We start from the raw sequence: 26,274 nt of genomic DNA, 5'->3' as shown, positions 1-26,274 counted from the left end.
ATTTTATTTATTTTATTTTCAGACAGAAGGGAGAGGGAGACAAACACCCATGGGTGGTTGCTGTCTCCCTGTATTTTGGAGTTATCGTAAAACTTTGAAATAAAATGCTTCTAGATCCCCACGTGGTAAGAGGTTTACCTTGGTACGACTAACTCTTGGACCTCAGGGTCTTCCGGGGTTCCACTGGCTGCCATTTAGGAAACTACGCCCTCGCCTGCCCTTTCTCCGCCCCCCTGTTGGGGGCATCCACGAGCGGCTGCGCACAGACAGCCTGCCCGCCCGGGGAAACGCAGTCACGTGACTGAAGACTGTCCGCCAAGATGGCTGCCTCTTATGTGGTAACGCTGGCGTTGTCCATATACTTTCCGCTGCTGCTGCTGATCGCCTGGAAGCGCTGGCGGCGGGGGCGTTCGCCCCGGCACGTAGTCGTCGTGGTGCTGGGCGATGTGGGCCGCAGCCCCCGAATGCAGTACCACGCACTGGCATTGGCTCGGCGTGGCTTCTCCGTGACCCTTCTTGGATTCTGCAGTGAGTGCCGGGGATCTGGGAAGAAGGCAGCTCTCTCAGCTTCGATCACCCCAGAGGAGCCGGGGGTGGGGTGAGGACGCTCCTGTTCTCTCTCCTCTTTCGGGCAGTTCTTCCAGACTGGACAGCTGTTGCCAGGTTTTTGCCCGGTGTCTGGTGGCGGGTGTCTAGGAACAGCCTAATCGAGCGCCTGCCATATGCTAGGATAGTGCTGAGCTAAATGAACTCTGCTTAGTTTCATTCCTCCTACTAAGTGGAAGGAAGGACCGGAACCTACGTGCGTGTGGCTCCAGAGCGAGTACCGGTAACTGCGTTCCTGAGGCTGCTGTTGTCAGGCTGTGTTTGAGGAGACAGGCAGCTTGTCTTCTTTGCATTGCTCTTATGCAGAGCGCAGCAGGCAGGCAGATGTTTTTCATTTGCGCAGCATGTCCAGCTTTTTCACCCCGTGTGCAGGGTCAGTCGTGTCTGTTCTTCCATCTTCCTCCATGTTGACATCTTTAGATAAAGAGTAGCTCAATTTGCTATCAGGGAAAAGAAGTAATAACATTCTTTGCATTTGGTCCCTGTTTAGAGTCTGCTATCCCAGGGTGAGAGGGGTGGAGTGGGACTTAATAGGGTTCTCCCTGCGATGGGATAATTCCCCCATCCAAGGAATCTAGATCAGTGTGATGGCCTACTGTGTGCCAGGTATTGTGTTATGTAAAGGTGGTTACGATTCAGGCCCTCCCTCTGTGGACAGTCTAGTGGAATCTGGACAACAATTGGCCTCCTTCTCTGTTTTGGCTATTGAGGAACAGCGGGCTGTTTGGAAAAGTCCCACTATTCCAAACACTAAAAAGTCCCACTCTCCACTATTTTACCTGAGCTGGTGGATCATCTGACTTGAAGTTAGATCGCCCTGTCTGGTTCATTAAAGGGGACATTCTTTTCAGACTCCAAACCCCACCATGAGCTTTTGCAGAATGACAGAATTCGGATTGTGCCTTTGACAGAACTTCAGAGATTTGCAGGTAGGACACAGCCAACTCCAGATTCCTCTGAATTGGGGTGTGAGTGTGTTGGGGGGGCTGCAAATTGCCAAGAACTCCTTTGGTAGTGACAACTCTTTTCTGACTTGCAGTTGGGCCGAGCATTCTTCAGTACGGAATCAAAGTTGTCTTTCAGGCGGTGCACTTGCTGTGGAAGTTGATGTGCAGGGAGCCAGCAACCTACATCTTTCTCCAGGTGTCTGTCAGCCCTGCTTCTTTCTGTGAGAATCACTGTTAACAATTTTATTTATATTTCAGTCTTTAAAAATGTACAAATTGGTAAATAAATTGCATATGTATGTGTGTGTATAAACTTTTAAGAACAGAGTAGGAGTCTATGGTGTGAATCCATTCTACTTATGGTGCCCATCTAGTGTATTTTTCTATGTCATTACAGATAAGTCTTACACTGTACTTATTACATCTAAGTGTTTTACATGTATTAACTCATTTAATCACAACAATCCTAAGAAGTAGGTTCTTATATTACTTACATTTTAGAAATTAGGTGACCTACACCCAGAGAAATTCAGTAAGTAGCTCATTGTTACACATCTAGGAAGGGCTGGAGACAGGGTTTGAACTAGGTTGTCAGTCTGGTTTTGGAGTTAAGCTCTTAACCTCTTCCCTTCACTTTTTAACATATAGAAACATCTCCTTTTAATTGGCTGATGTACCCTAATGTATTTATTTAGTCTCATCTTAATAGACACTCCGATTGTTAGTTTTTTTTACTTTTACGAAAAGTGTGGCAAAGAGCATCAGTGAACATGTGTTTTTTTGTGTGGGTCCAGTCTTTTTCTTGGAATAAATTCATAGGGGTCAAAACTCATGCACTTTATTTATTTATGCAAAATATTTTATTCATTTATGTAAAATATTTTATTTATTTATTTTTAGAGAGACAAGAAGGAAAGGAGAGAGAGAAACATCAATGTGTGGTTGCTTCTTGGCAGCTCCTACTGGGGACCTTAGCCTGCAACCCAGGCATGTGCCCTGACTGGGAATTGAATCAGTGACCCCTTGGTTCACAGGTTGGCGCTCAATCCACTGAGCCACACCACCCAGGACAGAACTTGTGCACTTTAAAATGTGGTGTGCTACTGGATAGTCCTAGAGTAAGGTTGGGACAATTTATTTCCCACCCAAGGGGATGGGATGCCTCTTCCCACACATATGTGCCATCACTAGCTGTTGTCAGGTATTTTAATTTCCACCTAACTTAATGTACCTCCTTGTTCCATTTTTTGTCTCCTTGATTATTGATGATCTTGGACTTTTCAGGTTGTTTCTTTCAGGTCAATGATGGTCTGGTTTCCTCTTTTTCATTCAAGTTTCTCTTTTTCCCAGAACCCCCCGGGCCTGCCTGCTATTGCTGTCTGCTGGTTTGTGGGCTGCCTCTGTGGGAGCAAGCTCGTCATTGACTGGCACAACTATGGCTACTCCGTTATGGGTCTGGTGCATGGCCCCAACCACTACATTGTTCTGCTGGCCAAGTGGTGAGGGTCTGGGAGGATGGTGCAGACACCTTCCCTAAACTGTGGTAGGAAGAAGGGCCTGTGCAGAGACTTGGTGAAGCTGGTTCCTTGCATAATCTGTGGGGTAAGGGTTGGGCTGGGGAACTGGGCTGATGCTGGTTAAAAGTGATGGAAACAGGCCCGAGCAAAGGAGGGTGTCTTTTTTTTTTTTTTAAGATTTTATTCACTTTTTAGGAAGAGAGAGAGAGGGAGAGAAACATTGATTGGTTGCCTCCTGCACCCTAACTTGGGGAGCAGGCCCACAACCCAGGCATGCGCCCTGACTGGGAATTGAATCGTTGACATTTCGGTCTACAGGATGACGCCTAGCCCACTGAGCCACACCAGTCAGGTCAGGAGGCTGTCTGTTGGCTCAGGAGACAGAAGAGTCCAGAGAAATGGCTGACTTTGAGCTCAAAAAGGGTGTCATCAGGACCTCTCTCATCTCTCTTTCCACACTCCTTCTAGGAGTTATTTCTCAGGTTCTGGGAGTTCCCCTTGCTTTTAGCTTCACCCCGTCAAGCTAAGTGGAGAGAGTGAGCCTCTGATTGGCACCTGCTGATCTGCCATCCTATGACCTTCGCACTGACACTGGCAGCTGTAGTACCCCATTGTTTCAGGCTTCGGACAAGTGCTGTGCTGCAAGAGCTGGGGTCCAGGTGCACCCAGACCAGATCCCCAAGTAAAAACTGGGGCTGCTGCTGGAGGACAGGGACACAGGCCTGCAGTGGATGAGACAGGGAGAGGGAAGAAGGGCCTGTGGTGGCAGGTTTGACCTGGAGCAGGAAGAGTTGGTCTGTTCTGAGCTCCACCCAATGTATAACACCTGCCTGGGTGGGGACTCGTAGCCTCGAGCCATCAGCTTCAGCCTGTCCCCTATCAGGCCTGTCCTCCATGGCGGTAACAGTGGTGGTGGCAGCAGCAATTACTGAGCATTTGCTGCTGTATCCTAGGCTCAGGCCAGGGCCTTTACCTCATTTAGTCTACATGCCTCCCTTTTACAAGCCAGGAAACCAAGGCTGTGAACCATTTTGTCTCTTGCCCCACAGCTCATAAGTGTGAGGACTGAAATTCAGTGCCAGGCCACCCAGTTCCGGAGCTTCCTTTGCATCCGGAGTTAGGAGCAAGCCGTGATACACCAATGGTTAATCTGGAGTCACTCCTTTCCCCTTTTCAGTTCTGCCCTGCCGTCAGGTCGCAAGTCAGTTTGGAGCTAATCTGTTGTTAAAGCCTCTCTAACATTTACTAAGCTCCCTTTGTAACACATTGGAAGCATCCTCAGCCTCAGTCTTTGCAGGGAACAGTGCACAGTGTGGCTAAAATTTAATAATGGAGACTTCATTATATATCTTTCTATGGCAAGAGAGATACTGGATTTTCCCTTCTGTAGTGATACATGGTTTCCTTTGAAAGTATTTCTATTTAAGCTAAAAAGTGATACAATATAAAGAAAGGTGTGAAAGAAATAATAGCACAGGTAGAACTCAGATAGTACAAACCCTGGTAAGTTGTCTTGCCAGTGCCCCGATTTGGGAGACCCCAGCTCTGCAGCTTCTGAATCTGAAGGGTTCGAGTCACGTGATGGTTATGGTCATGGGGCCTAGCCCAGGGCTCCGGGCTGACCAACGATATGTCTTTTCAGGTATGAGAAGCTTTGTGGACGCCTCTCCCACCTGAACCTGTGTGTGACCAATGAGATGCGGGAAGACCTGGCAGAGAATTGGGGCATCAAGTAGGGACCTTGGGCGGGGCGGGGGGGTGGAGGGGATGAGGGGTCGCAGCACAGGTGGTGCCCACTGCAGTGCCTGCTGTGCCAGGTTGGTGAGGCATCTGGAAATACCCAGGGGCCTGGGAGGTGGGAAGCTGAGGGAGGAGGAGGCTGGAGTTTCTTTCCCGGCCAGCCAGAGGGCCCAGGCAGTTTTGATGTTAGATCTCTCTGTGCTTCCCTAAGTCATTCACAGCTTCTTATTCTCATTGTCTGAAACATGAATCCCCCAAGCCCCTTCTTTTTCCGGATCCTCCTGGGTCTTCTATTCCTCAGGCCATTTCCCACCCCTCCTAGAGCCCTCCAATGATCTCGTTGCAGAGCTGTGACCGTCTACGACAAGCCAGCGTCTTTCTTTAAAGAGACGCCCTTGGACCTGCAGCACCGGCTCTTTATGAAGTTGGGCCGCACCTACTCTGCATTCAGGGCCAGGTCAGTCTCCTGTCTTCCGTCTTCTCTTGTGTTCGCTGCCATCCTGGCTTCTCCCTTATCTCTTCGCTGCAGACCTGGGAATCTAATAATCCACAGTTTGGCTAACTGTGGTTGCAGGCCCACTGCCTGTTCATAAATAAAGTTTTATTGGAATGCAGCACATTCATTTATGCATTGTCCATGGCTACTTCATACTACAGCAGCAGAGCTGAGTTTTGCAAGAGATTGAATGGCTCCCAAAGCCTGAAGTATTAATTCTCTGGCCATTTAAGGAAACGTTTGTCCTGTGCAAGGCTGTGGTCATCTTCACCCTCCTCCCTGCGAGTTCCTGACCCATTGGTGGGGTCTGTGGACCTGTGTGTTCTGTGGGATGCCTCACAGGTCTAAGGCCCTTGGAGTAGCTCTTCACACACCAGTTGTTTGCTCCTTTCAGTAACCTGGCAGCCAGTTGGGAAGTCACAGCTCCCTCATCCTTAGTCGAGGGAATGATAAGAACAGTAAGCTGGTGAAGGCAGGGGCTGAGTCGGCCTTGTCTGCTGTTGTGACCTCAGCATCTAGCAACAAGCAGATGCTGATAAAGAAAGCAAGGCTCGTGTGTGCCCAGGCCTAGGGTAATAGGGTCAGCTTGGTGTTTCTGACAAGGCCATGCCCTGACCTTGGGGAGCCTCTGGGCCTCACTCTGGTGGGAGACAGCCATCTTGGGGCCTGTGGGCCTGCGCTGTGGCATCTCACAGGCGCTCTCTCTGCTTCTTCAGCTCAGAGCCCTTGGACCCAGCCACTGAGAGGTCAACCTTCACGGAGCAGGATGCTGGAAGCGGGATGGTGACACGTCTTCATGGGCGGCCAGCTCTGTTGGTCAGCAGCACTAGCTGGACAGGTCTCAGGAGCCTTCTGGGCATGTGGGACTTGTACAAGCACCAGTCTGAGCCTGCATTCTTGTCCCTGCTAGGCCCGTGCCCCGCATGTATTTGGGGTGCCCTAAGGTCCCGATCAGAAAGGGGAGGGCATTGAGCTGGGCAGGGAGGCATCTAGAAACCAGCCACGACACATAGCTCTCTTTTCTTGCAGAGGATGAGGATTTCTCCATCTTGCTGGCAGCATTAGAAAGTAGGTGTGTGGCTGTGATCAAGAGCTGGGCTTGTCAGGGGCTGTTGAGCTGTGAGGTGCTCACTGAGCCTTGCATGGTGTTCTCTGCAGGGTGTTCCTGCCTGTAGGGCTGGAGGGTGGGCCGGCCTGAGCACTCGGGTGGTGCAGGGGCGACTCTGAGTTCCCATTTTGGTTGCTGAGTGACCAGGCCTTAGATCTATCTGAAGTGCCAGCTCTGGGAGAGTGATCTGTGTCTGGAAGGTGTCCCTCCCTTCACCCCTCTCTCATTCCTTCCCTCACCTGACTAGATGATCCTGCTTATCATGTATTTATTTTTTTAAACAGAGTTTGAACAGCTAATCCTGAATGGAGAAAGTTTTCCTTCTCTGGTCTGTGTGATAACAGGTACCTTTTGGGACCCTCCATGTTCTTCTGTTTAGGTGAGGGGCAGTGGGGAAGGGGGAAGGCAGCTGCCTTGGGTGTCTTTCCTACGTCAGCCACGTAAAGCCCCTTCTTTCCTTAATCCTTATGGCAGCTCTCGGACATGAGATTTTCTACGCCCATTTGACAGAGGGTGAAACTGAGGCTCAGAGGGACCTCATGGCAGGGCGTGGAGTCTAGATTTGAATGTCAGATAGTACATTCAGAGATACTGAGCTTTCCACTTCTGCAGTCGTTTGCAGGCTTTTTATCTTTATTTTTTTTTAAATAAAGAGGCCACTCTCTGACATAAAATTGCTTCCAGAGTTGCCTACTGGGGAGAGAAGCAGGGAGCTGTCAGAGGAGGAAGGTCCCGGGACAGCTGTCCCACCTCACACACTGCCCTCCTCCTGGCCCCTGGGCTCCCAGGGTGGCAGGTGCCCACTGCCTATGCTGTGCCACCTGGCCGGGCCCAGGGACAGCCTGTGAGGAACTGTGTCTGGTTGGCACTCTGGTGCCTAGTCAGTTTATGCTGGCCACATCCACAGCCTGTTGGATACAGATTGCCATGGTTGCTGCAGTCAGGGGGCACACCCCTGGGGGGCGGGGCAGGTATTTCTGGAAGGGGCTGGATGGGGGCTTGATTGGAGCTGTGGGGTGTGGGCCTCCTGCTCACACCTTTGAGGGGCTTCTTAGGGGTGGGGCCTTGGATGGAGTCAGAGGTGGGCCCAGTGCAGTGACTCCTGATTTTCTCCACAAGGCAAAGGGCCTCTGAAGGAGCACTATAGCCGCCTCATTGACCAGAAGCGTTTCCAGCACATCCAGGTCTGTACCCCATGGCTGGAGGCTGAGGATTACCCGCTGCTTCTAGGTAAGAACACCTGGCAGGAGGCCTCAGAGGGCTGAGGTTTCAAAGGGAATACTTACTTCAGGGCTAAGGGACTGACTTTTTACAAAAATGGCCAGATTGTAAATATTATACTGGCCACAGTTGCATATTCTTTGTTTTTACAACCTTTTAAAAATTAAAAGCCATTCTCAGCTCAAGGGGCACACACAAGAAAGGTTTCAGGTGGGTTGGGCCCTGCCATTGGCCCTGCTCCAGAAGCCACCTGGGACGGGTAGATGCCACCTGCCAGGAAACTGTCGGAGATTTTGGCCGGACTCCAGGAAAAGAGGCTGTTTCCTGGTGTGCCAGCTCCCCCTTGCCTGGTGAGCTCGGGAGCTGCTGGCCAAGGGACGCTAAGAGGGTTTTGTCCTTTCAGCCTCCACGCCCTCCATTCAGTCCTGCTCTTCCGTTCAGATGGAAGGGCTCGGCTGGGCTTGGGTTGGGGCCCACTCTTCTCCAGATTGGGGGGCGGGGCAGTGCAGAGGTGACACGTGGAACTGCGCTGACTCTCCCAGTGAGGACACCCTCCCCTCCTGCTCTTCCCATCGTCACTGCCCTGGGGAGGGGAGCGTTGGCCTGGGACTGACACGTCCCTAAGGCCTCATCTTCCGGTGGCCAGGAAGCAGTCCTGGGCAGAGAGCCTTCGGTAGGCAGGCCTTTCCAGCTAGTTTAGTGACGTGAAGTTATTTATTTGGCTTTATTTTCAGAGTGACAGCTGGTTTTCTGTTGAGTCTGTGGGTTCTTTTTCTAATTATTGTGATAGCAAAGTTTGTCATTTTAACTGTTTTTCCATTTTGTAGTGTAGATACAACTCAGTGGCATGAATTACATTCACAAGTGTTCTACAGCCACCACCACTGTGTTTCCAAAACAGTCTTATCACCCCAAGCAGAAACTCTGGCCCCAGTAAGCATAATTGCTGTGGAGTCTTTTAAAATAAATTGTGGTTAAGTAGAAAAAGGGAGTCAGTTTAAATAAAAATGGTAGTAATAGGCAGGTAGTTTTCAGATAGGGCTGAGTGGCCAGGAGTGGACACTGTGACCCCCTGCCCTGCACCAGGCTGCTTGGCCAACTCCAGCCAGTTGTGTGTGGGGTGGGGAGCGTTTTCCACTTTCAATTCCCCGCCAGAGGCGCCGATCCACAGTCCTTGCAGCATGTGAGGTCAAAGGGAGCCGGCCAGTGCTCTGACGACCCCCACTCCCTGCAGGGTCAGCAGACCTGGGTGTCTGCCTGCACAAGTCCTCCAGTGGCCTGGACCTGCCCATGAAGGTGGTGGACATGTTTGGATGCTGCCTGCCCGTGTGCGCTGTGAACTTCCGGTGGTAGGAGTGGAAACAAATCCTACTAGAATTAGGAGTTAGGTTCTCAAACCAGCAGCTGGGGGGAACCAGTGTGGTCAGAGCTGCCCCTTAGAAAGGTGCCATCTCCCGATCTGTGCCGCTCAGCCAGGTGGCCCTGGGGAGTAGGAGTCCTATCAGATGGGCCAAGTCCCGCTGTCGGAGTTGGCTCCCACTGAGCTCATGTTGAACAAAAATTACGTGTCCTAAATAATCAATTTGGGGCTTGTGCTCAAAGGATGAAGTAGGGGTTGGAATTGCCCACACAATTTACATGTTTCTATTTCTCTCTCTGTCTCTTTTGTTTGAGCTTTTACTTGGATTTAAATCAGTTAAATGAGTATAATTCTCTGTCTCCACCCTTCCTGGAGAAGATGAGCTTTTGGAGGGTAGTGTTAGAAGAGGCTCTAGAAACTGCCCTCCTATGGACTGAGGGGCCAGCCTCTAAACGGGCAATCAGGATGTTAGACCCTTGCATGAGCTGACCTCTGCACGCTGTGCTACCCAGAAAAGTCACCCTTAATGTGCTGAGCCTACCTCCAGTTGCCGTTTACCTTGTTTATCTGCTGTGCAATTAAGAGAAAAAACGCAGAACCCACTGAGCACATTCTCACTGGAAAGAGCATAGAGCAGAAGAGTTCCAGATCCCCGTTCACTGCCCCTGTCCCCACATTGGTTTGGGGTTTTGATGTGTATCCTGCCAGGACTGTTTTCTATTCAGACGTCAAATCTAAGAACAGATTCATTGGAACCAGACTGACTGTTCCTAACCCCTAGCTTAGCCTGTGGGTGGGGAGTGGTGGTGTGGGGGTCCAGGTGGGCATCATGGGGTTCTGGTTTCTTCTCCAGGCAACTCTTAGGCCTCCCTCAATTGTCTCTGCAGCTTACACGAGCTTGTGAAACATGAGGAAAATGGCCTGGTTTTCAAGGACTCAGAGGAACTGGCAGCTCAGCTGCAGGTAACCACCTCTGCCCTCATGCCTGGGCTTGCAGGGTTTGGAGGCTGGCAGAACCGTGTTCCTGGATTCCTTGCTCCTGCAGCCCAGTGGGCCTGTGCTGGGTCCGGGTGAAAAGCAATAGGAGGGAGCAGTGGTTCCTGAGGCTCGGCCCCAGTGGGCTCAGGGGAATTAAGGTCTACCCACCTGCTGTCTGGTTTGTGGAGCTTCTACCATGCAGGTGCTGGTGCACAGGTGGACTGTGTGTGTCACTTAGGGAGTGACGGGATATCAGGAGGGAGAGTGAGGAGTGAAGGGAGCTTCCTAAACTAGCCTTGCAAGATGGGTGGGAGTCTTCAAAGGATACTTGTTTCTTATTACAAGTAGTAATATATCAATATTTTTGACAGTTGAGACCCTGGGTGGCAAACTTTCTGCAAAGGCCCAGCTAGAAAAATCTGTGGTGCGACTGTTTTAATAAAACTTTATTTACAAAGACAGGTGGAAGGCTGAATTTGGCCCACAGGCTGTAGTTTTGGATACCTGACTTAGTTTAGCAAAACTGGAAAGAATGCAGACATTGCCTGGTTCCCAGCCTGTGGGCTGGATGGTGCTGGGCAGAGGCTGAGGGGTAGATGCCCTTGGTGGCAGGAACAGCACTGGCAGGCAGGGGGCTACTGCAGGTCGCTGTGTGGACGAGTTCCACTGCAGCATGGCCGGGCTGTCAAGTAGGACAGAGGAGGACATGGAGCGTGGCTGGGGTGTGAGGGCTCTAGAATGCTTGGTGCGGGAGGGGGCTTGCTAGGTCGAGGATGGCGGGGTGGGAGAGGTCTGAGACCAGTTCAACAAGCTGAGGGTGGAAGCTGGGCTGGCGGCCCCTGGCGGCCCCGAGACACTGTTGGCGGTAGTGTGGCCAGAGGGAGGGTTTCAGAATCACTGGCCTGGCAGCTGGTGTTTGGGGTGTGGCAGAGGCCCAGGCTGCTGGGAAGAAGGGGCGGGGGAAGCAGGGATGAGGGAAGTTTTGTCTTTTTTTCTTCTAGATGCTTTTGTCAAAGTTTCCTGATCCTTCTGGCAAACTGAACCAGTTCCGGAAGAACCTCCAGGAGTCTGAGCAGCTTTGTTGGGATGAGAACTGGAAACAGAATGTTCTCCCTTTGCTTATGGACACATGACTCCTTGGCCCAAAGACTGAACGCCCCTGAGCATGTCCTGGTGCTGAATGTCGTGAAAGGGGAGACCCTGATGCTGATGCCAACCCCTCTCTGCTCTCCTGTGCTTCTTACCATAAACCTGACTCACTTCCCTCCTCCAGACTCTCAGCTGCTGCCCAGTCCCTGGGCAGACTATTTGGAGCAGCACCTCCCAGTGGACAATAGTTGAAAGGACAGCACACTATGCCCGTGGAATGAAATTATTTATTTCTCCACTTTCCTTTAACTTCATGTAAGAGGCAAATCCTGTAAGTTTTACATTTTTTGGTCAGTAAAAAATCCTATGGTCATTTCTAAGTTGCCAAACACAGTCTCAATTCAGGACAGATTGGTGAAGGCAGCAAGAAAGTTTTCATTTAATTGGTGCTGGTGTAGATGGCTTCCCACCTTGGGAACATTTAGTCGCACACCTGTGGGAGATGTGCTTTTCTCCGGCTGGTGGATCTCTCTGAGCCTCCAGTTCTGGGAGGTCCACTCCACACAGAGCCTGTTGCAAGTCCCAGCACTTGCTGCAGTCAGTTTTCTCCTTTGAGAATGACTTAAACACCTCCGGCCAGCCAGTCTGTGGGCCTGTGCGCGTAGCAGATTGTTGTGTGTGCTGGGCTGTCACAGTCAGCAACATTAACACAGGTCAGAGATGGGGAAATCTCAAACTAAAGGGCCAAAAATGGAGTTTTTAATAAGATGGAGACGGCTGTCTACCAAGTGAGGTGCTTGTTCCTAGCGTAAATTGTCAAGGGAAATGTATGAAAAATCATTTTGCCGCTCCCCGCGCATGATCCAAGGTAAGCGTTTGGGTGATTGGGAGGGTGAAGGGGAGAGGGTTTGTTGAGGATTCTTCCCAGGGCACTGTAGGATGAGTCCCACATCTTTCACGTCGGGAGAGGAGGTGTCCGCCTCACACCTCAGACCCTGTGAGGGGTGCCCACAGGGCCGCACGTGAAGCTGACTCGCCCTCCGTGTACAGGGGACGTGGCGGGACAGGGCACATCAGACGCCGGGACAGGGCTACCAGACAAGCGGAGGAAGTGTCAGTGTTGGGGTCCGAGGGAAGCTATTTTAATGACCAGGACTTTGTGGCCCCAGAAACCAGTTCAGCTGGTTTCTTCTTTCGTGGCCCGAGTCACTCCCCTCTTTCCTCTCCTCCTCTTTGACTCTTTTCCTTCCCTCAGTTTATTACTTTTCTGTTACTTGCCTGTGGCCTTGTCCAGCATCACTTTGTCCCTGTTTTTGTCTTCTGGGGGGTGCCTTTCTCAGCATCTGCTCTGTTGTGTCCTGAACATTGTCCAGGATGAAGGAAACATACTTGATAGATGTGTTTCCCCCACACAAATGGAATGCTTACCTCCGAGCCAAAACTTTCATTTCTGGTTTATGGTGGTTTGCTTATGAACCAGAACTGCTGACAGAAAGGGGCAGCCACATGCCTGAACGGTTCATGTTTTTTATTAGGACACAGTTTGTGGTTCCTGGTTCAGAATTTAACATTCTTCAAACATTTAAGTCCAATGAAAGTTTTATCAGCTTTTCCCAGATAAAAACTTTTCCCCAGGCGATTTAATTTTCACGGTTATTTTCAGAAACGTTTGTTGTAAACTTACAACTTTAGTTTCAGAATTGCCATCTCCGAGTGCTCTTCATAGGGAAATAGTTTTTGGCTGTGATGAGGCACCGCTTCCCATGAGATCCCAGCCTGGCCTGGAAACAGAGCATGTGTGTCTCAGGATGGCGGGGTTTGGGGACAGGCACCACCCTAGGAGTGAGGGGTTACAGGACAGGCCTGGGGGTGGGCTTACAAACCAGATTGTCCAGCCCCATCCAGACACCTAGAAGCAGCCTCCAGAAGCAGGACCAGGAATCCTGTTTTTAAAGAGCTCACGACAGCCAGGTTTGCTGCCTCTGCCCATCGGGCCATACCCATCTGTGGAAGGTCATGGCCTGTCTTGGTTCCCTGTAGTGCTCTGCACCTGTCCTCCACCCTGTCACCAGGTGCAGCTCAAGTGGAGCCAAGATTTGAACCTGCTTGGCCTGACTGCTCAGCCTGGTGCCTCCTCACAAAACCTGGACATGCACCTGGAGGGGCTCCCGGCCTCTTCGTAAGCACAGGTGTCTGAAGAGCCACTGGCAAGGTTCATTTTATCATCAGTTTTTTTATGAATGAAAAATTAGTATTTAAAAGGAAATGTGAGACATGAAAGTGCAGAAGCATCTATAATCCTGCCATCCAAGTATAACAACTGTTAACTATTGTATATTCTTTGAGATTTCCCCCATATGAATTGTAAAATAAAGGTGATGATTTTTTAAAATAAGAATTGGCTTATACTATATTATCTTTTGGCACTTAGTTTTCTTCACTTAAAATATGTTGTAGATTTTGACGTTTGCCAGATGGGAGGGGGGCTGAGGGATATGGGTGAGAAAGGCGAAGAGATTGAGGAGTAGTGTGGTCGTTACAGAGCAGCGTGGGGCTGTCGAGCACAGCACAGGGAATGCACTCGGTAATACTGTGATAACTTACGGTGTCAGATGGGTACTAGATTTATTGGGGTGAGCACTGTTGTAAGTTATATAAACGTCTAACCCTGGGGTTGTATACCTGAAACTAATGCGACACTGTATGCCAACTGTAATTTAAAAATAAAAAATGTTTAAAAAATAAAATACAGATATTTTTACCCATAAATATCTGAAGGACTTCATTCTTTTTCAAGGCTGCACAGCACTCTGCCAGTGGGACTTTTAGCACATGTGGGCAGGCATTTGTGTGGTCTTTGTTAGCAGAGGCTGCTGCAGGTGGGGCTTTGCTTGCAAGGCTGGGGCAGGTGTTGCGGCAAACGGGGTTTTGCGGTGGAAGGCCGGGGTGGGCCTGGAATGTGGTCAGGTGGTGGGGTAGGGGGAGTTAGGGATCGAGAGCAGGAATTGGCTGCCCGGCTGTAGTCCTTGGAGCTAGGGTGGTTACTTAGCCTCCCTACACCTCGGTGTTCCCACGGGTGACGTGGAAGATGACAGCACACCCCTTCCAGCTGCTGGAGGGGCTGGCACACGTCAGGTCTGAGGAGACAGTGCCTGACCCACAGCAATGCCAATTCAGGGCCGTAAATGGCAGGCCCCGCCCTCTTCTCTAAAGTTACCCCTTGTCCTTCCATTTCCTGGGTGCCGAACCCAGTAACAGCAGCGACCGTTTTCCTGAGTGTCCCCAGGAACCGGGTTCTGTTCTGCCTCTGGTGGATGCTGCTGCTGTACAGGTGGCCCGGAGGCAGTGACAGCCCAGCCCCACCAGGGCGGGTGGTGGGGCCCTCCTCCAGAGCCTGTGCCTGACTGCTGTGTGGCCTGAACTTCGTCTACCCTGACACCTACGGGCATCTGCCATCCCTTCCACTTTACAGACAATCAAACAGGCCAGAAGGCTCTGGAAACCTGCTCTAAACACAGTAGGGCTGCTGGTCTCAGCCCTCCAGGTTCACAGCGTGAGTTACCTCCATTCCCCCAGAGCCCATCCTCCAGCCCTGCCTGCCCTGCTGACCTTCGGGGCAGGGGTCGTCAGGGCTTCCTAGTTTGCTTTCAGGGCCCATTCTTTCACTGCCCTGATTTCTGCCTACTGGAGGCTGGCCTGGATGGCCTCTCCGAGACAGCAGGCTGTCCTGGGGCCCCGGGGCTCACCTAGCTCGGTGGTGAAGAGCTGGCATGTCTCTGGGTTGCGGATGGTGAAGGCAATATAGGCATCAAGAGCCAGCTCGTCCTTCCGGCAAGCAGACAGGCTCTGCAGGACCCTGACCAGGGACAGGATAATTTCTGGGCAGTACAGCACATCTGCAATGAAAACCGCAGATTACTGACGGGCACTCCCTCTAGGACTCCGGACCCCAGAACTGAGGACGCTGGGTTGTGCCAGCCTTGGCAGCGGGGCAAGGGCCGGGAAAGCAGCAGTTCTGTTGGATGGAAAGAAAATTATTTGGTAGAAGAAAGAAGATCCTTAGGAGAGAACAAAAGCTGCTGAAAAGCAATACAACAACGGAAAAATATCCAAGACTCATTGTGTTCCTTTAAAACAAATTGTTTGCCCATGGCCTATACAGAAGACGCTTTAATAAAGCAAACCCTGAGTCCGCTTCAGACTTCTAGGTTCCAGAGGCCTACCGCTTTGGTCTCTGCGGGGCGGGGGGACAAGCTTGTTCCTGCCTGACAGCCAGGTTTGCAGGGATGGGCGCTGCGTTGGGTGTGCTGCTCAGGCTCTGCATGCTGGCCACTGTGTCTCCGTGGGTCTCGGGGCTGTGGCCCAGGACCAGAGGCACAGTGATGTCAGCCCGACAGGGGACGGGTCAGGTTGGCAGAGGATGAGGGGCTTCTTAGTTTTCAAGCCAAATGCCCCTTCTCTCGAGGACCCTGTCCTTGCACTGGAAGTGAGTAATCCTCTGTGGTATGCACCTGGGACAGAAACACACAGGAACTCTTCTCGGGGACATGCAACACGTGGGGATGATGCAGAGCAGGGGGAAGCCAGTGCTACCGGCAGTGGAGACACTCAGAGCTCCTTCCCTGAATCAGACACCACCACAGCTGGACCCTCCTGGGTGCCCATGACACACAGCGAATCAGACCCGGTCCTGGGAGGAGGACTATGGTCTTTGTGGACATGAAAGGACAAGGCTGCCATGGTGGGACAGAAAAGCGTGTCTACTCGACTGTGGTCTGGCTAATAGGTCAGACTGGCGTGGCAGCCTGGGGCCTTTTCTGTTCATCCCAGGCCTTGCTGGGGAGAGCCAGGTTCATTTATCTGATGGAGACACTTACAACAGGAGTGCATATGGCCATTTCCTTAAACAGGAAGACTGTGGCTTTAGGGCACCCACAAGGCACACCCTATGTTTTGATGTCACCTGGGAGGTTCACAGTGACCCTTCCGGAAGTCTCATCTGGCCTTTACCATTACCCCTCTGACTCTGCAGAGTCCATGGTCCCCTTCCCTGCACTGAGCTGGGTGCAGCCATAGGGAAGCCACGGGCTTCAGTGGCCAGGGCTGAGCAGTACCTGCTGCGAGGACGATGTCTGGCTGGAGGGCAGTGAGCTGAGGGGCTGTCACAACGTCCCAGTCCAGCTGTTCCACTGCCACCACGGGGCTCTCTGAGTTGTGGGTGTGGTGTCCTGGGTGCTGTGCTGGGGCGGTGGCATCTGGCTCCAACAAGAAGCCATTGAGAAGGATGTTCCCGCGGAGCTGCTCGAGGACATGGCTGTGACAGTCGCTGAAGATGTATGCTCTAGGGCGGCACATTTTGCAGATGACCAGGCCGGTGAGGCCGGCTCCACTGCCGAGCTCTAAGACAGTCCTGAGTTGGAGAAGGGGACAAGTGTCTGCAATTGTGTCGGGGCAAACCAGCCCCAGGGCCCTGCCCTGCACCCCGAGGTCACCTGTGATTGAAAGCCGCTGGGTTCTCTAGGGCCCATTCGGCAAGGTAGAGCGCAGCACTCCACGTGACCAGGCCGGTGGTGCCGTGGGAAACGATGGCTGTGCTCTCAGCGAGTGTGACCGAGTCCCCGGAAGGCTGGGTGGAGATAGGGAGAGAGAGTCACCCAGCTGCCAGAAGACAAGGAGTTGGTGTTAAAGAGACAAAGGATCATAACAGGTGGGGGGGGGGATCAAGTCAAAATAAGGTCATTGGGGTGGGCCCTAATCCATGGCCACCGAGTCCTCATAAAAAGAGGAAACTAGAACACTGATGCACGACAGAGGGACAGCGACGTGGAGACAGGGGAGACGGCCGAGCTGAGGGCAAGGCCTGGAACACAGCCTTCCCTGGGAACCCTGTCAGCACCTTGATTTTGGAGTTGTAGCTTCCAGAACCATAAGATGATGAATTTCTTTTGTTTAAGTTACCCATTTTTAGGTACTAAAACTAAACAGATGCTAAAAATTATAATTCAAGAAAGCACTCCCGAACAAAACAAAAAGATCTGAAGTAACACTGAAGGAGTGCGCACACTGCACCGGAGACCACTGGCCCAGAACCACCGACCTCGGGACACACTCTAGCAAAACCCCTGAACTTTACAGAGAAAATCCTCTGACCATCTAAGACAAAAGGGCACATAGCATACATAAATGGGAGAGAAAATTAGATTATCATTAGGCTTTTCTACAGCAATGCTTTATGCCGAAGAAAATGGACAAACGTATTTAAGAGACTCAAGAGAGAAAATGTGAGTCAGGACTCAAGTGTAAATGGCTCAGACTGTTATCAACATGTAAGAACTCCACCAAGGTCAATCCCAGAAGCTCTTCTTAAGGAATCTACTAGAGAACAAACTTCAGAAAGCCAAAATGGCTAGAGGGATGTCAACACGTGGATTGAGGGGAGCTCTAAAGATATATAGATTGGAAAGAGATTATGGAATGTGTGCTAGGTCAACAATATCTAAGCCCTAAACCCTGACCCTGTGACTGTGTCATGTTACATGGCAAAGGCACTCGGAAGATGTGCTTAAGGTTACACAACTTGAGATGGAGAAATTATCCTGGATTATCTGGGCGGGATCAATTTCATCACCTGAGCCCTTAAAAGCAGAGCATTTTTTCCTGGCTGAAGATGGAGAGATGCGGAGGAAAAAGAGGCAGGAGAGATTTAAACTGCAAGAGAGACTCGACCCACTGTTGCTGGCTTTGGCAATGAAGGGGCCATGAGCCAGGGAACAAGGGGTGGCCTCTGGAAGCTGAGAGCAACCCCTGGCCAAGAGCCAGCAAGGAAATGGAACTTGAGACCTGCAGCCACAGGGAATAAAACTGTGACAATGACCTGCATGCGCCTGGAAGCAGGCTCTGCTCAAGGGCCCAGCCCTGCTGACACCTTGGTTTTAGTCCTGTGAGACTCAAAGAAGAGAAACCAGCAGAACCCACCAGACTTGTGACCTACAGAATTATAAGACAATACAATTTATGTTGCCTCACACTGCTAAGTTTGTGATAATACTATGTAATGCCTTTATGACAATGTACTTATGGCATGGCAACAAATGAACAAACAAAATGAGGGAGAATGGGGATAGTGCATATAAGAGTTTTACAGTTTTCAGTAACCATAATTGGTGCATAGGATTAGCACTGTTGTTCTGAGACAATGCACAAGTATTATGGGATAAAGTAAATAGGGAATATCTTAACATTATCCCCTGTGTTCTTCAGAACCAGAATTCCAGTGTAGGAGAAAGGAGACACAGATGCACTGTGAAAGGGTTGAGTGAAACCCTGCAGTTCTGGTTTTGAACCAGAAACATCAATATGGACTTATGATGAATTCTATTATAAAAATCAGGGCTATATATAGCACCACTCATATCCCAGTCTGTCTACTGGAAAGACCTACACTGTAGCAGTGAGCACCCTAATGCCCAGACTGTGGTCTCTAAATATCATTTCTCGCTAAAAGAAACTAGGGCTTGTTGAAGACATGGCTGATTCCAGGTCTGGGTAAGAAATATATAAGGTGAATCTGGAAAGCTTGATAAAAAAAATAAAGCAAGAAAACTATTAGCGCAATGTCAAAAGGGCTCAGAAACCTACTTGAAGTGGCTCAAAATAGGACATTTGGAGCTTTAATAGGGACATAATTTGCATGGATTGAACCCCTTCTGGGGAGGACAGGCAACAAATTCACTGTCTTGAGAAGGAAAGATCAAGACTGGATCTTGCCTCGTCTCTACGAGTTGTACCCATGAGTAAACAAATAATGGATGGAGAGAGGCACCTCCTTGTAAAATTTCTCTGGCTAATGAATGAAAACAAAATGATAGAATCAGGAAATTACCCTTTTGTATGCTCTGGTAAATAAATGAGTCTAACTTTTGGGCATCCATAACCACTATCATTAAAAGAATGAAAAACAGATATGATGTGCCTCCTAGAACTCCATATTGTGTTCTTGGCAAAGCAATCAGGCATGAATCTGTGTGCGCCTATGAGTCCAGACACCAGTTTTTGGGAAACTGAGGATGGAGGAACAAGTTGACTAGCACCACGTGTGAGCAACCCAAAGCCAGCCTGCGAAAAGCTGTTTCCACAAAACTGCTGGGGCTGTGCAAAGGAGGCACTGCCAGGAAAGAAACAGCTGGGATGCGGGCAGGGTGCCTGCGGATGAAGGGAGACTTCAGGCCACACCTAGTTAACAGCTAAGACAAAATGCTAGTGTCCAGAGGTGGACAGGGCAGTGATAAAACCTCAGGGTGATTAGTCTGAAAGGAAGATGGTGGTTACTTTCACAGGGACGGGGGGGCTGGGATGGGGGTAGGTCAGATGGGGGCCTTGTGGGGTGGCTGCCAAAGTTCTGTCCCTTGACTGGAGTGGCGGTTACCAGGGTGGCTGCCTTGCAATGACACAGTAAGCTGTATGTGTGGTTTTCTGTATCTATGCTGTATTTTAGAGTAAAAGGTTAAAACAGACAAACACAACATCCAAGATCCCTCTGGCTGTCGTGTGCAGAAAGAACTTTTGTGGGGCAAGAAGCTGGAAGACCAGTCAGAAGGCCATGGCACTGGCCTAGGCTGGTGAGGCTGGTGGCGGGGAGAGTGGGAAGTGGCTGCTGCCCTGTGACATCCACCCATCAAGTATTTATTGGACACTGAGCACCAGGTCCCTGCTGTGCAAATACTGTGCATTAGCTAATTTAACTCCCAGCCACCCCCATAAAATAGGTACTATTATTTGTCAAAATGCTTGACTTACAGATGAAGAAACTAAGGCTCAGGGAGGTAAATTTGACTCCACCTAAGACCACAGAGCTGATGAGTCAGGATATGAACCCACGGAGGCTGACTGGAGCCTGCGTTTTAGCTCTGTGTGCAAAGGTGAGCGTCCGGCCTACGTGGAGAGAAAGCTCATGGCTCCTACCAGCAGGTAGGTCCGGTGGCATGGAGTGGGCTCCTCGGCTGTCAGGACCTCCGCCAATGCCTCGTACAGCTCGTCCAAAGGCTCCTCGTGGACAGCTTCATGCTGGGCGTGGGGGGAACAAGAGCTTCAGCAAGAGCATTAACATGACCCTCACGAATCAAACAAAGGCCCTATTTGCTTCAACTCTGACTTCTAAAAATGGCTGGAGGATTTTCACCAAATTTGAAGGGGCAGTTTGGGATGGATTAACATAACACGGGCCACCTGACAGATAAAAAATTCACTCGGTGGGGGAACCTGGGGTATCTCAAAGAGGTGAAGAGAAGGTGAGGGTGAGAGTAAGCTGTAGTCTAGGGCGGCGGAAATGGAATTGCACAAGAGCTGCTGTGTGACAGGGACAGAGAGCTCTGCCCTGGATCATGATGTCCTGGATGGAAAGAACAAATGGTGCTTTTAAGTGGGCCCAGGCAAAGGCCACAGGATAGGCACTCCACATTTCAGGGTGTGGCTTTGTCGGTGGGCAACGCCCTGTCCTGTGCCCCATGGGGGTGGGAAGGGGCAGCATCAGGTGGCCACGCTTCTCCTGGTGGAATGGGGGAGACCTGCCGGTGACTCTAGCTGCATCATGCTGGTGAGAAACGGAGATGGTGGTAAAGGAAAAACCTGGATAATTCCATGTACTAAGCCTGGGCGAGGCACAGCCCTTCTATTTAGAGGCTGGACACATTGGGTCTGTTACTGACCACTGAAGGAAGTAATAAGGGAGACTAGTTATAAAGCCATTGCAAGACCTAAAACCTCCAATGGGGACAAGACAGCAATATAGAGACTGGCAGCAGCAGGAAACTGCCAACACCTCTCAGGTGGCAGAGCAGAGGGAGAAAGTGGGGATTCCAGTGCTCAGGGCTGCCTGACAGGAACGAGAACTTGCACAGGACCACAGAGGAGACGCAGCTGCTGCCAGAGACGCCTTGAGGCAGAGAGGGAGAACTACCCTGGCTTCTCCTTTCCTCCACCTTCCATGGCCTTTTGTTGGTGGAACCCAGCTGGCAGACTGTGGCCCAGGGAGCACCTGCCAAAAGGGGGTTTGCAGAACAGGCAAAGGGCATAGGATGGATCTGAGCTGCAACAGGCAAAGAGGGGCAGAGGGCCCACTTCTGGAGAGCCAGCCACGTCCCAGACGCTGTGTGGACACCTGACAGACAGTGCCCACTGCTCACCTTTCTGATGAGCTCCGAGAGAAAGCACCGGGCATACCTCACCGATGGTGGATGCTTCACGCACAGAGGATGTTTCACGGTCTGTGACAAAGGACACATGTGAGCTGCCGGAGAGACCTGGTCTTAAGTCTCCCATGAGCTTTAACTGAATACAGGACAAACCCCAGTCACCTGATCCCTCTGCAAGGATATACATAGACACAGGGGTTCTGGCTCCAGATGATCTGCATCTGAAACAGTCCCAAGAATAAGTCTTTTCCTAAAAAAATTCTCTACTACAGCAGCACAGGCTGTGGCAGTGTTTCTCATGCCCATTTGGGGCAGGACCAAGGGGCATATGGAACCAAGCTAATACCCTGCTATCGACTGGATGTCTATGTCTCCCCAAATTCCTATGCTAAATCTAACGCCCAGTGCAATGGTATTATGAGGTGGGGCCTTTAGGAGGTGATTAGGTCACGGAGGTGGAGCCCCCCTGAATGTGTTTAGTGCTTCTAGAAGACAGACCACATAGAGGTCCTTCGTGCCTTCTACCATATGAGGACACAATGAAAAGATGGCCTTCTATGAACCAGGTAGCAGGCTCTCACTAGACACTGAATCTGCTGGCACCTTGATCTTGGACTTCCCAGTCTCCCAAACTGTGAGAAATAAATTCCTATTGTTTATAAGTTGCCTAGGCTATGGCATTCTGTTATAGCAGCTGGAATGGACTAAGACACAACCCTTCCCAGGGCAGCAAGCATGAATTAGAGTTTGCAGAAAGGACAAGTGTGGGATTGTCTGGCTCTGTGGAAGAGGCAAAAGCCCAAATGGTGGGAACAAGGCAGATTTGGCACCCATCCGTCCTCCTGGAGCTCACATCCTGGGCGACGGAGAGGAGCAGGAGCCAGACTGTGATGAATGCTACGATGGCCAAAGCAGAGGAAGATGGGGCTGCTGCCTGGAATGTGGAGGAGGGGGAAGGGGCTCTCGGGGGCGATAATCAGCAGGAACCTAGAGAATCAAAGAGCGGGGAGCGAGATCCAGGCAGAGGGAACAGTTTATGCAGGCTCCAAGGTGGTGCAGCCTGGCATTTTGGGAAGGAGGGCAGGATGACAGGAGCAATGAGAGCAGGGGCTAGGTTACGAGGGGCCTCTTGGCTAGAGAGATATGATTTTACCCAAGGGCAATACAGTACCCACACACTGCTCAAGGGGCTTTCTACTTGGCTGGTGTCAGATAGGGTGAGAATCAAGAGTAGGCTACAAGATAATGAACAATGAACTTAGACATCCCTGAGCTCAGAGTATTGAATACTAGATTGCCCTGGGAGTCCTCCCTAGCTACAGCTCTATTTTCTCCACCTGGTGGTCAGATGGATACTCCTGGCTCACCCTCCACACAGGAACTCTTAATCTGGGATCCTTGGATGGGTTTAGTGGTAGAGGGAGAATCTGTGACTTCCCTGAATTTATGTGCAAAATGTATTCTCATGCATTTTTTTTTCTAGGGGGAGAGTCCAAAACTGTGGGTTTGAGAAGGGCCCATGACCCTTCAAAGGACAGAGAGCCAGGTGCAGTATGATCTGCACTCGATCCACATGGCCTGTGCCCGGCAGAGTGGTGGTTCCATATGTACCCTGACCCACATGCTCCCGAGAACCCCAAACTCACCTCCAAAAAGCAAGGGCCCATCTATAACTAGGAAGGAGACACAAGTGGGCAAGACTCACATCCTTAGTTTTTCCTTAAATATGAAAAAGTCTCTGAACAGTTAGCAAATGCTAGATGTTCCCACAGCTATCATCTGTTTGCTCTATAGACAGACAGATGATTTCAAAAATCATCCCCCAGACTCCCTCCTCTCAAGTGGATTTTTGTATATTCCCTATCTTTATCCAAGAAAACAAAAGAGCCAGAGCTCTCTGAGGTGCTATCACCCAGATGCAGTCTTTCTTTTCAAAGGATACAAGCACACCCACTTCACTCCTGTCATGGGCAAGGAGGAGGCTGGCGACATGTCCCTTGATTCTGTGATTCTTACCTTCCGCAAAATATCCAGCAGCAGCTCCGAACCCGAGTGCCTTAATTTCTCTTCTAGGCTCTATTTGGAGACAGAGGGGAAGAGAGAGAAATCTCAAGGGCATTTTCACAGGAACATTAAACATGTAGCAGGACATGCTGGCAAAGTGCTAAGTGATCCCTCCCCAGGGACCTGGGGCCAATCAGTAGTGGAAGCCACAGGCGCTGAAAGCCTGCCCTTGACAAGTCCCAGGTTACACCTGGATGAGCTGCAGAAAGAATGTCAGGAGACAGATTCTTGGTTTGCATTAGCTCTGGCTGCTAAGCCTTGCATGGGTCACAGACAAGCTCCATGGCTGAACTGATCAGCCAGGAATTATAGTTAAGACATCAGCACCTGATGGGCTTGCGTTGGACTTGACCCCCAGTTAATGTGGACATATAGAATGTGCAGCTGCCAGGGCCAGCTATATACGCTGTCCTTTCCTACAGGGGACTCCAGCCCTGTAGTGAGCTCAGGCTCCAGAACAGGCTGACTGACTGCCTGGCTGGTGTGACACTGGGCAAATCACTTCATTTCTCCAGAGCAACTTACCACACCCTAAAAGACCCACAAGACCTGGACCTGGCCCGTGTCTCTCACCTCATCTGCCACCACCAGCACCCCATCCCTGCTCAAGCCAACTAGAGCCACACTGGGCCTTCTTGTAGCAGCTTGCTCTCACTGGCAGAGAGCCTCTGCATTCCCTGCTCCCCAAGACTTCCCACAGCCCGCTGCTTCACTGTTCAGGTTCTGGCTCTAATGTCCCCTCTGGGAGGCCTTCCCTGATTCCCCTACTTTGATGATACATTTCCTTGTTTTATTGACTTTGTAGCCACTGCCATCCCCTGGCGTTTTCTTGTTTATTCATTTACATATTTTTTTTCTCTGGCTCTCCCATCTGAGTAGGTCCGCGTCACTATGCTGCTGATCCTGGTGCCTGGCTCATGGAAGGCATTCAATAAACACTCGGTGATGGAATAAAAATACTAGCTAACACTCACATCCACTCACCATGAACCAGGAGGCACTGCCTCAGGTACTTCATTCTCATGTACTCCTGACAACAACCCTATGGATTAAGCATTATGATATCTCCTGTTTTACTAATTAAAAAAACAACAACAACAAAAAATGAAGGCCCAGAGGTATGCAGTCACTTGCCCAAGGTCACACAGATTGTTTGGGACTGGGCCAGGACTCCCAGCAGGCAGGCTGTCTCCCAGGTCTGAGCCCTCCACGGCTGCACTCTGCTTCTTTTCCAGTCAGTCTGCGTGGTCAAACACACTGACAGTAACAGTGCTCACCACTTGGATGTTGTGGGCCAGCTTAAGTATGCACTTAGTATGGTCCTGGTATAGATAGAGTATGCTCTCATCTCATGTGAACTATTCTAGTTGATACTGAGTTGGGTTCCACACATGGTGCTATAAAGGTTTAAATTTTGGGCTAAAAAATGTACATATTCCTGTCTGATCAGAAATGAGCTCTCAGAATGCTAAACGGTTTATAATCAATAAAATACAAATGGCAAACCACCACTCCTTAAGATGCGCAAGACGGGAGTCACCCCAGTGAGCTTGGCGCACAGGATATGTAAAGAAAGCAGTGTCACTAGCAGTTCCCTCTTGGCGAAAGAAGCTGCTGCCTGGACACTGGCCTGTGCAGCAATGGCAGGTCCTCAGGGCCGGGATGGGAGGGTGGTGAGACCTCTTTAGTATATTTTCTGGCTAGCTTTGTAGCTCCCTGTCTCTTCCATCAGAGGCTTAAGCGCTTCAAGCAGCCTCTGAAATGATTTTTGTCTAATGCTGATGATACAGATAAGAACACCTAGGTGTGTATGTGTGTGTGTGTGTGGGGGGGGGGTGGGGGGCGGTTTGTCTGTGACCTGATCACTGCACTTAACCGGAGGTCCGATCTCAACACCCGAGGAAGTTGAGGACGTCACGTGGCGGGGAGGGAGAAGGTGGGAGCCCAAAGCGCCTCCCTCAGCAGACCTTCACCACCCACCGACCGCCCTCAGCACGCCCAGCCGCCCACCTGCCAGGGGAACGAGCGCAGCGCGCGCGCCGCCAGGAAGCGGCGTTCGAAACTCTGCAGCAGGCGAGAGGTGTCCACGCTTTCCTCCGGCGCCATGGCGGGGCGGAGCCGCGGTGTTGCTCGGGAGACTGAGGGGAAGCGGGGCGGCTCCTAAAGGAGGCGAGCGGAGACGAACCCGGGGCAGGGCTTGGGGCGGGACCAGGCGCTGCTCGGCCCCTGGAGGGCTTGGGGTATTAAGGCGGGGCCCGCGGAGCTCCGATCCCAGGGTGTGGTGTAGGGGAGGCTGTCTGCGCGTCGCGGAATTGTGGGAGGTGGGACTTGGGGAAGGTTCGAGGCGGGTCTTGGAGGAGGGCTCTGAGCGAGGTTTGAGGTCTGGAGGTGGTGCTAGGGTTGGAGGGGGCGGTGCCAAACTATGGTCGGGGCGGAGTCATAGTGTGGCGCCAGATTAAAGCTTTTCAGAGAAGCAAACAGTTCCTTCGTAGCGTCTGATGAGGCTGAGATTCTGGTAATCAGTCTCGCTGTTCCTGCATCTTTATTAAGGGTCTTTCTGGCAAGGGCTGCCCCTGCGGCTTTATCCTACCTAGCCTTGTGCCCTTTAGCGCCACCCCTCTGTCTGAATGGGCAGAAGGGACTCTGACAGCCCTCCTGCCCCTCGAGGGTGTGGGAGTGCCTACCAGGCTCAGCTCGTGGGCTAAGGCCATGGTCACCCTGTCTCTCCTTGGAAAAGGGCATTTAGTTCAAGGCGTTTGTTTCCAAACTGGCTGGTGCACGGAGTGCAAAGAGAAACGGAAGCGAGGCAGACCATTCCAGATGGGTAGGTGGCCGGTTTAATAAGGGAGCTTACTTAAGAGTCTTGTCTTCGGTGTCTTCAACAGGAGCAAGTCTCTGCACTACCCGCCAGAATTTTAAAATGTCTGTAGAGGCCTTCAGTCACGTAACCGATCAAGG

At 51.0% G+C, this 26,274-nt stretch overlaps 2 protein-coding genes across 5 annotated transcripts; one reads left to right on the top strand and one right to left on the bottom strand.

The window, feature by feature from the left end:
• The first annotated feature begins 265 nt into the window (after positions 1-265).
• ALG1 (ALG1 chitobiosyldiphosphodolichol beta-mannosyltransferase) lies at positions 266-11,442 on the top strand. Of its 3 annotated transcripts, XM_045820747.1 has the most exons (13): positions 268-528; positions 1,458-1,535; positions 1,646-1,749; positions 2,904-3,052; positions 4,713-4,802; positions 5,157-5,267; positions 6,023-6,144; positions 6,336-6,374; positions 6,699-6,758; positions 7,534-7,644; positions 8,870-8,984; positions 9,883-9,958; positions 10,975-11,442. In XM_045820747.1, exons 1-13 carry the CDS (start codon positions 321-323, stop codon positions 11,104-11,106), a joined length of 1,395 nt encoding a protein of 464 aa, XP_045676703.1. In that variant the 5' UTR covers positions 268-320; the 3' UTR covers positions 11,107-11,442. The 3 variants fall into 3 exon arrangements, with proteins under 3 accessions (XP_045676705.1, XP_045676704.1, XP_045676703.1); XM_045820749.1 differs by lacking the exon at positions 1,458-1,535 and having other exon boundaries at positions 266-528; XM_045820748.1 differs by lacking the exon at positions 6,336-6,374 and having other exon boundaries at positions 266-528.
• A 1,133-nt stretch (positions 11,443-12,575) lies between these two features.
• EEF2KMT (eukaryotic elongation factor 2 lysine methyltransferase) lies at positions 12,576-25,614 on the bottom strand. 2 transcript variants are annotated; one of them, XM_045820751.1, is made up of 8 exons: positions 25,327-25,614; positions 23,269-23,328; positions 21,244-21,324; positions 20,024-20,125; positions 16,555-16,688; positions 16,177-16,472; positions 14,809-14,958; positions 12,576-12,843 (listed from the first exon to the last, which is right to left on the bottom strand). In XM_045820751.1, exons 1-8 carry the CDS (start codon positions 25,420-25,422, stop codon positions 12,743-12,745), a joined length of 1,020 nt encoding a protein of 339 aa, XP_045676707.1. In that variant the 5' UTR covers positions 25,423-25,614; the 3' UTR covers positions 12,576-12,742. The 2 variants fall into 2 exon arrangements, with proteins under 2 accessions (XP_045676707.1, XP_045676708.1); XM_045820752.1 differs by lacking the exons at positions 12,576-12,843; positions 14,809-14,958 and adding an exon at positions 15,171-15,573.
• Between the last annotated feature and the right edge of the window lie 660 nt (positions 25,615-26,274).

Source organism: Phyllostomus hastatus, unplaced genomic scaffold, assembly GCF_019186645.2.
Source record: "Phyllostomus hastatus isolate PE091 unplaced genomic scaffold, TTU_PhHast_1.1 phas_scaffold_442, whole genome shotgun sequence".
Lineage (NCBI taxonomy): Eukaryota > Metazoa > Chordata > Mammalia > Chiroptera > Phyllostomidae > Phyllostomus > Phyllostomus hastatus.
Note: the sequence above shows the minus strand (reverse complement) of the source record. Positions and strands in the feature narration are given on the sequence as shown.

Excerpts from the sequence above, each read along its gene's own strand:
- ALG1 (XM_045820747.1), top strand. The coding sequence starts at position 321 with ATGGCTGCCTCTTATGTGGTAACGCTGGCGTTGTCCATATACTTTCCG. Across the intron at positions 1,536-1,645 it reads AGAACTTCAGAGATTTGCAG|TTGGGCCGAGCATTCTTCAG; the intron begins GTAGGACACAGC and ends TCTGACTTGCAG. Across the intron at positions 7,645-8,869 it reads GGATTACCCGCTGCTTCTAG|GGTCAGCAGACCTGGGTGTC; the intron begins GTAAGAACACCT and ends CACTCCCTGCAG.
- EEF2KMT (XM_045820751.1), bottom strand. The coding sequence starts at position 25,422 with ATGGCGCCGGAGGAAAGCGTGGACACCTCTCGCCTGCTGCAGAGTTTC. Across the intron at positions 20,126-21,243 it reads TCTCGGAGCTCATCAGAAAG|CATGAAGCTGTCCACGAGGA; the intron begins GTGAGCAGTGGG and ends CCCCACGCCCAG. Across the intron at positions 16,689-20,023 it reads GCCACCGGACCTACCTGCTG|CCTTCCGGGGACTCGGTCAC; the intron begins GTAGGAGCCATG and ends ATCTCCACCCAG.